The sequence below is a fragment of the Octodon degus genome, unplaced genomic scaffold (genome assembly GCF_000260255.1).
Source record: "Octodon degus isolate 3935 unplaced genomic scaffold, OctDeg1.0 scaffold00030, whole genome shotgun sequence".
NCBI lineage: Eukaryota > Metazoa > Chordata > Mammalia > Rodentia > Octodontidae > Octodon > Octodon degus.
Genome location: NW_004524606.1, coordinates 6,436,294 through 6,449,588, shown reverse-complemented (window position 1 = coordinate 6,449,588; position 13,295 = coordinate 6,436,294). Strand labels below are relative to the sequence as shown.

Here is a 13,295-nt window from a genome sequence, read left to right as displayed (position 1 = left end):
AAAAAAAGAGAATAACAGTATGTAAGCAACTCTCAACTGTCAATTTAACAAACTGGGTGTGTTTATTCAGCCTTTACATTTTTCATCTTTTTTCTGAGAGTGTTCTTTTGAATCAGCCTTCCATGGAAGAACAAAAGAATAACAAGGGCCAGCCAAATAGGAAGTTTTTTTTTTTTTGTAACACTTGACTAAGAACAAAATAACAAAAATATATGACTCATAATAGAGTACAAGTGTGAATTAAACTATTTTAAAAGTTAACTTGCTAGAGTCAATAGTTGAAGTGTGGAGGCATGTATGTGTTCAGATGAGAAAATGTACATAACTAGGAACAGAAAAACCAATGAAAGCCTACTCCCGGAGCCTCTGATTTAAGAACCAGTGTTGGTCTACAACCTGTACCAGGTAGATGGCTCCTTTATGCAATATGGAGTTAATTCATACAATTTATGTCTAAAAGTTATTACACTGTGAACTTCTTGGGAAATTTTAAAAAGTATGTTCTTTTCCTTCTCTAAAGATAGGCTTGAGGATTCTCAGGTGTCCGATGCGTTGGCTGCAGAGCAGTCTCCTAATCCCCCCTTGACGTTGATGCACATATCACAGCAGGTACACCCTCGGTTTGCTCTGACTTGACAGTACATTATTCCTCTTTACACCCAGCTGTTTGAGTTGCACTCAGCCCACCCAGGGTGGAAGCAGACAGTGAGTCCTCCCTCTGTTACTGTGATCAGATTCTGTGCAACCCTTGTGTGATGCTGGAAAATGACTGCGGTGGGTTTATAACATGCCCAGTGGGGTTACAATAGAATCTGCAGAGACCAAATAAAACAGTTACATAGGTCATGGGAGAGCAGCATGGACAATTTATGGATTTGTTCATTGTGAGTCTTGTTTTTGTTTATTTCTGAGGTTATAGTCTGGTTTTTAGAGAATCTTCTAGCTAATACTCTTGAAATATCCCAGATTAAAATCTTGAAATAATTTGATGTACATTAATTTTCTTTCATGAGTTTTAGATCTGGAGACACCATCAGAAAAAAGGTGATCAGTTACTGATTGGAATAGAACATGGAGATTTGATAGAGAACACACCACCAGCATGTTTAAGACAATGGTGGTTGGGTTAAAGTGTACTGGCTGTACTTTAGAGAAACTTAATAAAACAAACTGGGGCCAGCGAGATAGTTCCGTGTACTAAAGCGCCTCCTTAGTCAAGTGCAGGCAAGTGCAGGTAGCACAGTTCCATCCCTGGCACCACTTGCTGTGCCAGCCTAGAGCTGGGGAGCTGAAAGCAGAAGGATCACCACAATCAGTGCTGCGTGGTGAGACCCTGCAACAAGCAAATGCATAAGATAAAATTTAAAAAAATAATAAAACAAACTGATTCATGAGGAAATCTTAAAATTATATAGCAAATTCATTTTCTGGCAAAACATAAAGTGAAATCTGATCTCTGTACTAACCAATTAAAAATGCTTTCTGTGGGTAAGTGACACAAGCTAATTTCAGAGCACTCTCTTTTCTAGGTGTCCCAATATGTGAAATACAATAACCCATGTTGAAGGCAGAGACACTGGCCAGTGTATACATATGAACAAGCCAGGCTGGTTTGGAAATCTTTATTGGCTGCAGTTCAGTGAGATATGAACATTTATTATCTAGTGGGTCAAAATAAAGGTGACTAAATTGAACATATTAACTATCTCCACTAGTTCTGCACATGAAAAAAATGTGTTTTATATAGTGTTAGGTAGCATTAATTTTATTTTTTATATTACAAAGCTGTAATAAATAATTTTATTTATTGGAAAGATGATATCAAAAAGAAAGATCAGTTAAGATTCATGTTTCAGGAATTGGAATTAGAGAGGCTTTTTTAAATGTCAGTCACTTTTTTGGTAGACCAAAAGTTCAAAATACTCAGATTTGTAACTGGTGGAGATTGCTTTAAAAAATGCACAGAAAATTAAAACATTCACACACATACACACACATATGCCACAGCTGGTGTTGGAGTTGTACACACACATGCAACCATACTAGCTGTTGAAATGTTGTCATGCTCCTATATTAGTGGATAAAAAGTAGCTGCCTTAAATGTCCCAAAACTTCTTATCCCACCGCTTTTAGTAATCCTTTACAGGGTTAATAATTGGTCTTGCTGGGCCTCTCCCTCCTGGCCCACCCTCAGAACAACAATTCTGATAGGTTTTACAGCATTACTCTACAGGCTGTTGGGTACTTTGGGGGTCACTGCTGATTTAACCAGAGAAATCAAGGCATAGTTATTCACTTCACAGAAACATTACCATTTCTCTAAGAGATTTCCTTTAAAGAACCTTTAGAAAGTTCTGTGCTCATGTACAGATCTTTCCAGCTAGCCATCTGGGCAAAACTCTTACTTGTGATCATTCTGAGCATCCTACATGATGATTTATTTATTTATTAATGTAGCAAAAACACATCACTGCTCAGTACAGAAAAGCCAAGTTCAATTCTAATTTCTTACTCAAGAATGGACATTGATCTACACAGATGAGAATGTTTTCTGTTGTGAAAATTCTTCCTTCTTTCCTGTTCAACACTTCTCTGGGAACTGCTTGCACAACATTCAGATGAATAACACGGTTTGTAACATGCACAAGACAGCTGAAGTAAGTGAACTTACTCTTGTGGTCTTAATTTTGTTGCCTGTAGCACACATCCATCCAGAGTTGTCAGGGAGTGTCTTACATTCTTCTCCCTCTAGGCAGGGCTCCATCTCACACCACCATTTACCAATCACTATGGAGGCTGTGCAAAAATAGGACACAACTTGGTTTTCAGTTCATCCAAACAAACCTGGCCCAGATGTTATGTGTCATGTAAGTTTTAATGCTTTGTGAAAAACACTAGGTTCATCTTCCATGACTGCGTAAGAAAAAAATGGGTAAGAAAAGTAGATTTTAATTTCAGTCTCATAATGCAAGTGTAATAATCTGGTTTCAAGAAGCTGCATCTTGCCCAAAATCTCTTCCTAGGAATAAAACATGAAATAGGGTAACATTCTTATGTGTCTTTAGGAACTCTTGGATCCTTTTTTGTAGATCAGGGACCTGTGTTATTTCTTTTTAGTGATATGGGCAAAGAAGCTCATTGCTCTGCAGAAGGATGGAGGCATTTTCTTCAGAGTACAGTCTACCCACCCACCACTGGAGCCTTGGGGCTCAGAGAATTTCAAAGGCCTACCAAAAAGAAAAATGCGTTGAGTATAATTATAAAAGCAGTGTTGTAAAGTAAAAATCAAGAAAATTAATACATGTATATATTTCTTCACAATGTGCAATTAATATAGGTTGTAGTTTCCTTTTCATGTGTTTGATATGTTTTGGGTGGAGCTATTACAATTTAAGCCTTCTCTCAAACAGCCCTACTTTCCAGGGTCCTGTCAAGGATGACCACATTAAAAAAGGCAGAGTTTCATGTATTTATGGCACACTTTTCTTCATAATGTGATTTTATAAAACCAGTGGTTGTGGTTATTCTACAAAAATGAAGTTGTACATTTTCCTTAATCTGCTGATAAAAAAAATTATTTCTACAGCATCACTTGTTTCTGCAGCTACTGAGAGTGTTATCTCTACAGAAATCCACTTGGGAATTTCCACTCAGAACCCCTGAAACTGCTGTTGATTTTTTCCTGTCTGCAGTCTTGGTGGTGGGCCTGGGCTCTAGCTCCTTACATACTGACTACTCATACTCCTTTCCCATGAAGTTTAAGTCTTATAGTGATAAACACCTTGTAATGTCTCAGAGGTTTATTATTAAAATGGAATGTGGTAAACTCTGCAGTAAATCAAGAATACTTTAAAATTCTCTGCCCATCTTGCATTCACTAAGGGAACAGATTGCCAGCTTCACAGCAGAATGATTTACATATCCAGACATCTTCCTGAATTTAAGTTTTCCTTTTTCTATTTTTTTTTTTACATTAGTCTTTCCCTTCCTTAGGATTCAGTGCTCCTTACTCTTTGCTTTAAGTAAAATTACCTCACAAGATTATGTGGGCAACGATACTTGTACTCTTTTATGTAAAAATTTAAGAACATTTTCAGAGGTAATTTTGCCAATTTTATTTTATTTTTGCTTTGTAGTTGGAACAAACCAGAAGTGTAAAATATCACTTCATTGGGCATGGCAAGCAAGTATAGAAGGTAAAATCGGGTCGAGTTCCTTTCATGTGTCAGATAATATCATACTTGGGGAGAACATATAGCAATAATAAGAAAAAAAATCCTCTACTAGGTACAAAATGATGATGAGGGCTGGGAAGATAGATCAGAGGTCTAAGTGCCTGCCTGGCAGGTGCAAGTACCTGGGTTTGATCCCCTGTATCACATGCCAGCCACCAAAACTGGGTGTAGTGGCACACACCTGTAATCCCAGTGCTGAGTAGGCTGAGACAGGAATATCACTGAATCTGAGCTACATAGGGAGACCCTGTACCAAATAAATAAGTTTGAAAAATGATGATGGGAGTGTTTTTATGTATTTAGTACAGGACCTACAGGGTCTCACTACACAGATTGGGTTTGTACTGATTTTCCTTTTTTCAGCCTCCCAAGCGCTGGGGTTATAGGGGGGCACCACTGCACCCCGTCTCAATCGCAGTCTCAGCATGCCCCAGGGGTGGGGCTGACGTGGCATTCCGGGGATCGAACTCTGGTCCCTGATTCTGCCTAAGTAGGTGCTTTAATTCACACATTTTTTTGGTTTTGTTTTTAATAGTAGAGCTCTTTCTTTAAGCATGGAGTAAGGTAAGTTTCTTGCCACAGATAAAAGGGGCATGAATATGTGACAATATTAAATAGGTGATAATATTAAATTATTTATGTGAATGAATAGATGATAATATTAAATAAGTATTATTTAATTATTGCATATTTTAGTAGCAAGAAAGACAGCACTGAGAGGAAATAAAAATTGTAAAAAATCTGATAATATGAGATAAATATCAGGGTTTGTTCTTGTTTATTGAAAACCGATAAATTGCAGCTTTCTTTCAGCTGGTGCTTAATCAGAAACAGCCTTGTCACATTCACTATCTATTCTGATGCTTATCCCTTAAACCCACCTAATACTTCAATATTGCTGCCCTGAAACTAAGCCATTGGGCCTGGAAACCCTCTGATCTTTGCTCTGAGGGGAAGAGGCTTTCTTCGCAACTCATTAATTTAGCGTGTTGTCGCTGTTTTGTCAGGGAGGTGCACTGGTAATGAATGCCAGCCACTGGGGTCAGCCTGCAGTATTTTTTGCTTCGTTCTAAAGAACCTCCTCCTTCTGCCCTCTTGGAACTGACCTATTTTGTTATAAGCTAACAAAGCAGTTTCTTTTCCTCTTAGGCATTAATATCTCCTAAATGAAAATGGAGTCAGTAGCGAAAAGAAAAAAAAAAAAGACTCCAAACTCACATATGACCTTTAATTCAAAATTGTAAAGATTAGCTGGCTCGTAGGGAGCCAAAGGCTTTCTAAGAATGAAAATGTCCCTAGACCTGCTTATAATATCTAAAAGTTCCCATTACACTTTCCTCTTTTGAACTGTGTTTGATGAGCTGGCACTATTCTCTGGCTTATTTTAATTTGAATTGAGTTTATTCTCACACTGTTGCTTTTCCAAAGATGCAATTAGATGAACTTTCAGATTTATGCATTACATGATGTTCATGATATACTTCTTTATGTTTTAGCTCAAGCAAGAACTTCATTTTCTAATAAACTTTTATTTTTTGTAGAACATTTTAAATTGTTCACAAAAATTTTATAATTACCTCTTCTTCCTCCAAACTAGAAGATAGATAAATCCTTCAGATCATTGGACAGGAATGATCTGTTAGATTTCATAAAGTGAGTTAACATCAATGCTCTTTCACTGATTTTATGATTTCTTTATCATAGAGATAAGAAGAAATTATATATAGTAAGAAAAATGTACGTACAAATCATTCTTAAATATTCAAATTATGTCAATGAAATATTAAAAATTGACAACTTAGTGAATGTCTCTTATGTGTTTAGGTTTTTTTGTTAGTTTGTTTATGTATTTGGTACAGGGTCTCACTATGCAGCTTGGACTTGTAGTGATCCTCCTGTTTTAGCCTTCCCAGAGCTAGGATTGCAGGTGTGCACCACCACACCTAGTCTCAGTGGTCCAGTTTAGGGGTCCTGGGGATGGGGCCGGTGTGGCATATGGTGCAGGGAAGAAACCCTGGTCCCTGTGCTTGTTTAGGCAGGAGTTTAGTCTGCTGAGCTTTATTGTATTTTTTATCTTTTTTGGTGGTACCAGGGATCAAACTCAGGACCTTGTGTTTGCCAAGCAAGCACTTATTCCACTGATCTATCTCTCTGACCTTTTAGGTATTTTAAATGTACTGCTTTGATCTTGCTGCATCCTGCTACAGTGGCTATTATCAGCATGAACTTACTTTAACGATGAGGAAACTGAAGCCCAAGAGGTTAAATTTTCTATGCTTACTCAGGTAAGAAGTACAGGAATTAATATTAGAATCCAAGCTAGTTTAACTGCAAAACCCATGTTATTTATTGTCACAGTGCTAACTTATTCTAGTTTTGTGTGCAGTATTCAGTGAACTTAAAAAAAATTATTGGTCCCCGAGTAAATTGATTCTCTCTGCTATAGTACTATTGAAAACAATTTCATGTCAAATGTAAATACTTGCAGAAAATAAAACATTTAGTTAGTTGAGAAATTAATTTAAAAAAATTGAGTAAGAGCCAAGTTATTACACTTGCTTTTCTTCCTAGTTGGCACTACACATTGCTTGGCTTCATGAATTGTAGCATTTAATAGATGCTACTGCAAGGGAACGGTTTTGGGGCTGTAAGAAACTTGTGAAGTAGATGCTTAACTGCTACAAGGACTAAGAACTTAGTTAATTAAATATCAGCCGTAAGAACCTGCTCTTATCTGTAAAGATTAGAAGAGAGGACTTCTAAGGTTCCTTTTAGCCCTGGGATGAGATTTAGTCCATGAATGCACGTGCAGGAAACGTCTGGTTTTCAACCCTTTTAAGAGTGTTCTTTTTTCTTGAGAGTCTTAAAATCACTAAAGCGACTTGAATCATGAGTCTTGATTTCTCCCTCATTCCAGGTCATATTAATAGACATCAAGAGAGAGACTATAAAAAAATCAATCCATTTTTGGCATAAATTTCATAGAGAACACAAAACTTTCTTTTTTGTTATTACTGTTGTTTACTGATGAGGCATTTTCTGGGGAAAGTGCAGTGAGGAAGTAGTACTAAGCACTGGGCATAATAAATACAGCACTTGAGGAGGAAGCATTTGGCAGTGAAATATGAGACAGGAAATGAGAAGCCAGCAACAGCCTCAAATGGCAGCGAAGTGCCACTGGATTCACAGGGAAGGTGTGAAGTCTGGCTTTGGGGTTTCTGCAGCACAGCTGCAAGGTCCAGCTAAAAATGGCACTAGGATTATGGAAGAAGCGCTGAAAGCAGGGATTCAACCATCCAAAGTGTAACCCTCAAAGCAGCAGGCGCATGTGCCTGACAACCGGTCCTACGCAGGCAGACTTCACTGTGTGCTCATCTCCGAGTGGCACAGATGGCTCAACACAGGGCCCTACTTCCTGAATGAATGAATGAATGAATGAATAAAAAAGTGACAAAGAAAAGTACAGCACTCACAATGACAGGCTGTGAGAAAAAACACCATCATCTTCACTGGTGTCACCATTTTTATAATTCCAAATTATAAAAATCCCTCTACACAGAAAAGGCGATTCTTCACAAAGTTAAGGAATGCTCTTCGACATTCTGCCAAACTCTCAGCTTGCTGCTGTGACTGATGAGAGTTTGAACATAAATTAAATGTTTGAACATATGAATGCATTTATGTTCCCAGAAGTAGGTTATTAGTATCAATGAAGACAAATTCCCAGCCTTATTTTGGTGTAAACTGTCATGCAGTCCAATGCCACGGTGAGAACCCCATTAGAGGGACATGGCTCTGCAAAATTCCCATTTGCACAGGTTGTTAGAACAGCTGCCATAATGCTTTTCTTCAGAGGACCTGTAGCGACTCCAGTTTGGAAATATTGTGCATTAGTTAAGACTTTAAGTTTTGTGATAAATGATAAAGATTTGTGACATGTGACACATATACGTCAGAGAGGCCCTGGCTTGAATCATAGTTTTACCACTTACGCTAGTATGGTTTTAGAGAATTGCTTAAGACTCAGTTTCTTTAATTATGAACAGAATTATAAACACTATGGATATTGGAAATTATAAATAAAATAATAGACTTAGTGTATTGACTAATAAATTTGTGCCTAGTATATTGCACTTACTATTATTTATCCATGGATAAAGCATCCAGTATCCAGCTATTGATGTATCTGACTACTTTATTTCCAGAATTAACATCTGACTTTCTAAGCAAATATATATTATAGGATGAATGTGTTTAGTATTTTTACAGTTTACATTGTCCTTTTTTTCTAGAATATACAACATATCTTAGGATTTACTTACATTGGCTTCCTTCTACAAATTCTATTCTGGTGCTTTCTAACAGAGGCCATTTTACTTTGATAAGGGTATAGGTGACAGCAGGAATTGTGAAACCAGTAGGGTTTAAACTGAGAAAGTGTGATACAATTTCTGTGAATGGTTGTTTTCCTGGAAGATACTTGGAGATAAATGTTATCTTTTATGCATTTAAAAACCATTCATTAACTCCTGTGCTGAACATTATAAAAATAGAGACACAGTTCCTAACTTCCTTAAAGGCACCTAAAGTCCTATGTGAGAGCTACTGAATGTAAAGATAAGTAATACTCTATGACAGATTTAGATGCATAAACACACCTTATAAGGGAATATAATAGGTGAACCCAATTCAGTTTATTGAGATAATAGTTTTAAGAGAATTTCTCATTAAGGAAATTAACTTAAACACTAAGAAGTTAATATTATTTCATGCTACAGAAGGGTAGACACAGGGGGTTACAGAGACTTTTGGCAACTCAAGGGAGAACTCCAAATTACTGCCAATTATATGAGTTTTCTTGGCCAGGTGTGGTGTAATATTGTAATCCCAGAACATCAAGAGGCTAAAAGCAGGAGGACTGTAAACCTAAGCCTAGCATGGACAATTTAGCAATTTAGGAAGACCCTGTCTCGAAAAAAGATATAAGTAAATAACAAAAGAAAATATTGTATAAATGAGCTTGGGATGTAGCCCAGAGTGAAGAACCTGGGTTTAATCCCCAGTACTGCAAAACAAACAAACAAACAAACAAATCCTAGGAAGGAAGCCAGCATTAGAGTCTGAATTTACTCTGTATTCTAACTACATATTAACTCCATCCTTAAATCTCCTTCTAAGCTAAACATCAAAAGTTGGTCAGTTTTCCCTTGAGAGATGGCTTTATTTCAGGATTAAATTCAGCTAAATGTGTTTCTGGAGGTGGAGGTATGTGATTTTTTTTTTTTTTGCCTACCCTTAGGGCAGGGCTGGCACAGTATGTGGTGCCAGGATCCATCCAAACCACAGTCCCTTGCATCTGCCTAAGCTTGCCTACGTAGGTGCTTTAGACCATGAGCCATCTTGCCAGCCCCAGGTATGTGATTTTTAATAAATGTCTCAGAGGAACACAAGAACCATGTATACTAAATATATTTTCTGCTGTGTATCTCCTACATCTTCAAGTTTTACATTCTAGCTCAAAATATTTAACAGTAACCCTAAAGTTTACTGTCAGTAGAAATTTTTAATTTTGCTAAGACACAAACCTTTCCAACATTCTTCATTTTGCCAGTGATGGAATATATTACTTGTTTCTTTTCTGGTTCTATAAGGAATATCTATTCTGTTTCTACCATTCAAAACATACAAATAAATATTAAAAGGAGAATAAACATTATGTATAATCCTATTTGGTAGAGGCACAGTGTTATATTTGGGTGTGTTTTCTTACAATTTTAGAAATGGCTCATTGGAGGAATGTATTGATGTACGGAAATTTTCTCAATTTTAAAAAAGGGTTTCATGAGGATATGATTAGATTCTATAATACAATTTTTGCTAGAATTGCTACAGATTTACCATAATCAAATAATATCAGTTAAATACTTTCCTGTTTTCATATGTGAAGTATCACTTACATAACTATTGAAATATTAAATATCACTTTTGGTTTATTCTACTTTGCAACTGATCTCAAATATTAAATTATGTCCTGAAAATTCCTGGCATTGAGTTCATCTGCAGAGCTAGTGTTCACAGTGTTGGCAGTAATGGCAAAGTTGTACATTGATTGGAAGGTCTTTCATTTTAATCTCACTCCCACTAGAGAAGATTGATATAAATAAAATTTAAATAGAAAACACATTTCAGATGCCAGCAGTGAAAAAGACTTTGTCAGCCTAATGAAAAGGTATCAATTTTCTCTACTTTATTCAATAAATTGTGAGTCATTTTCTAAATGGATTAGATTAAAGGAAAGTTCAAGCTCCCAGGGAGATGTTCTTGGCACTGATGGAGACTTTACACAAGGCAGAAAGAACAGGGAACACAAACCTCGGAGGCCACTTTAGATCTATAAAAATTGATACCAATGAGGACAGAAGTGGTTCACACTCTGGGCTCACCTATTGCCTAAGAAGCCAAAACCCGGAAAACTGAATGAGACACATAACTTCTCTTATTTTATTAGGATGTTGTAGGTGGCTGAGTGAGTTACAAGTGAGAACAGGAAAGCCTGGGGAGGGCTGAGGCCTGGATAAAAGCTCTCAGCTCTCAGCTATGCTTGCCTGTCTCACAGACGCTTGTGAATGTGTTAACACAGATTTTGGTAAAATAAGAGAACAAGTTATAATACCATTGTGCTCATTCAGTCTCTGGAGGAGAACGGTGCCTTTGGGCTTGTTGTAATTAATTTATCTTCAGAAAACATAATTTGCCTTTCATGTGAAGATGAAATATATAACCCATGAACACAGAGTGCTCAGATCTAATTTGATTTGGGTATGTTTGAAATAACACAATAATTTGTTGCTTGGTCATTTTGTGACTCATCAAGAAATACCTAACAGCTCTTTGCAAAGAATCTACCTTTGTCCACTAACTCCTTGAGAAGCATAAAACAACTGTCAGTCGATTTCTTTTTTCCCTTCTACTCAACACCATACAGTTAGCATAGGTAGTTAAAGTATTTTATCTTTGCTTAAGATATATTAATTGGGTGCATAAATGAAGTCATGCTCTGATAATAAAACTAGGATATGCATTTTTCCCCCCCTTTGCTATGTCTGGGCTGTTTGGTAGTGTTTAGTTTTACTCATCAAAAAATATCTATATGTCCTTGGCTAGGTTCCTAATTGCTTGATCATACCAGAGTTTCACCTATCAACCTTAAGGTAAATGAGGAAATGAGTGAGACAAGGTCATCTGTGCTTAATTTTAATAATACTATTTACTTTAGATAATCCGAATAAGTGTACAAAAAGTGCCAACAAACAAAAAAGAAAACTTACAATAGTAAGACATCATAAATTGTCTTGTTCTTACTAAAAATGACATCAAAAAAGCCAAAGGAGAATAGGAATGTAGATGCAGGACTGTTTTATTTCTGCCAAAAAAATTGTTTAGAATAAAAATTCCACTGCCTTAAACCACATGCCTGCTTTTCCAGCTGAATTTCTTGGCTACGAGTTCAGTGAACTGAAAGCAAGATACTGTACATCAGCAAGTTCAACAGTGAAACCAAGTCAGTGTGGCTTGAAAACTTAAGCATCAAGAGTGACTTGGCAATGCTGAGTAACTTGTTTTTTAATTTCCCACCTTTTATGTCAGGTGACACTAGCTTTTCATTTTCGGATGGCAGAAAAGCAGGCTGCTTCCCATCTGTGGATCTCTCTATAATCACTATTTACAAAATAATTTTCTTTTCCTCTCATAAAGAGGTACTCTTTCCCCAGTCCATGTGGTTGGTTTCTGTTATGTGCCTTGACTGGCCAATAAGGGTACAGCATGCACTCAGAGGAAAAGGTTTGAAAGTGCTAAGGAGACCACAACAAAGGGTGACAAGGAGCAGAGAGCAAGCGTCCTATTGCAGGCCTTCCCGGATTAGTCCACCGAGCATCATGCATGGGATGGAGACCATCCTGGATTAAGCTCAAACAGCAGCCCTGTCCTGAGGAAACTGTCCAGGCAACACACAGAATCATGAAAAACATGATTGCTTCTTTAAGAAATCCCATATAAGATGTGTCACACATCCAAATACATGTGAGAAGACATTTTTCTAAATGAATATGCAAAGAAAACATGATGTCTGGAGATATTAAACAAAACCCAAACATTTACATCATTCATAGATTCAAATAGCAAAATGTTGAGAGGGCACATATAACTTAGTACATTGGGTCATCATTAAAAGTGCTATTTTAGTATTTATATTTTTGTAGCATATTTAATTTCAACCAAATTTAAACATGGCATGCATCAATTATTACTTTCAAAAGCACTGATTTCAGAATTAAGCAATCAGTGGTAAGACATTTTTGAAGGGCATTGTCTTAAGTTACTCTTCTCTTGCTGTTTGGACAAATACCGAACACTCAAATTAGAGAAGGAAGGAAAGGCTTATTTAGCTCACAGTTATTGGAGGTTTCAGTCCATACTCAGATGTCTCCAAGGCAGAGAGCAACCTTTCATGGCGGTGACAAACAGCAAGAGAGCAAAGGGAGAGGCTGCAGCTCAGGCAGCTAGCTAGCCTCTCTCGCCTCCTTACACTGTAATGCAAATTACTTTCCACAGGGTGGGTGAAGCACCGACAACCACAATAATCAATCACAAACAACAGGATTCCAGAAGAAAGAGGACAGCAGCGTGAAAATGGGGGAAACAAAAGAAAGCAAGAAAGTTTTCTCTCCATGTGACTCTCCTTAGACACACTCTACACCATTGATCACTTTCATTTTTGGGCCCATAATCTCCTTGATCAGAAAATTTGGGCCACTACCCAGTTACGTGACGTTACTGTAAAAGATCTCATTTGTCCTGAGTCTTAATTGACCTTGGAAGGCTAGGGCCAAAATGTTGGCTTCCCTTGTGGCCCTCCTTTTTCTCTAATTTTGGTCTGCAAACTTAGGTTGTTAACTCTCCAGAAAAGAAACTTACCATACAACCTAGGCTGTTAAGCTTAACCTCACTATCTGTCTGAATATCAAACATCTTAGGCATAACATGGAATAGGTATTTTGC

The 13,295-nt window shown here is 37.1% G+C and overlaps 1 protein-coding gene across 1 annotated transcript in view; it reads right to left on the bottom strand.

Moving 5' to 3' along the window:
- Fam19a1 (family with sequence similarity 19 member A1, C-C motif chemokine like) overlaps positions 1-13,295 on the bottom strand; it is a 657,514-nt gene that overhangs the window by 5,130 nt on the left and 639,089 nt on the right. The window contains exon 4 of the mRNA XM_004629485.1: positions 2,672-2,796. Coding sequence (XP_004629542.1) covers positions 2,672-2,796 — 125 coding nt within the window. The remainder of the gene's footprint in view (positions 1-2,671; positions 2,797-13,295) is intronic.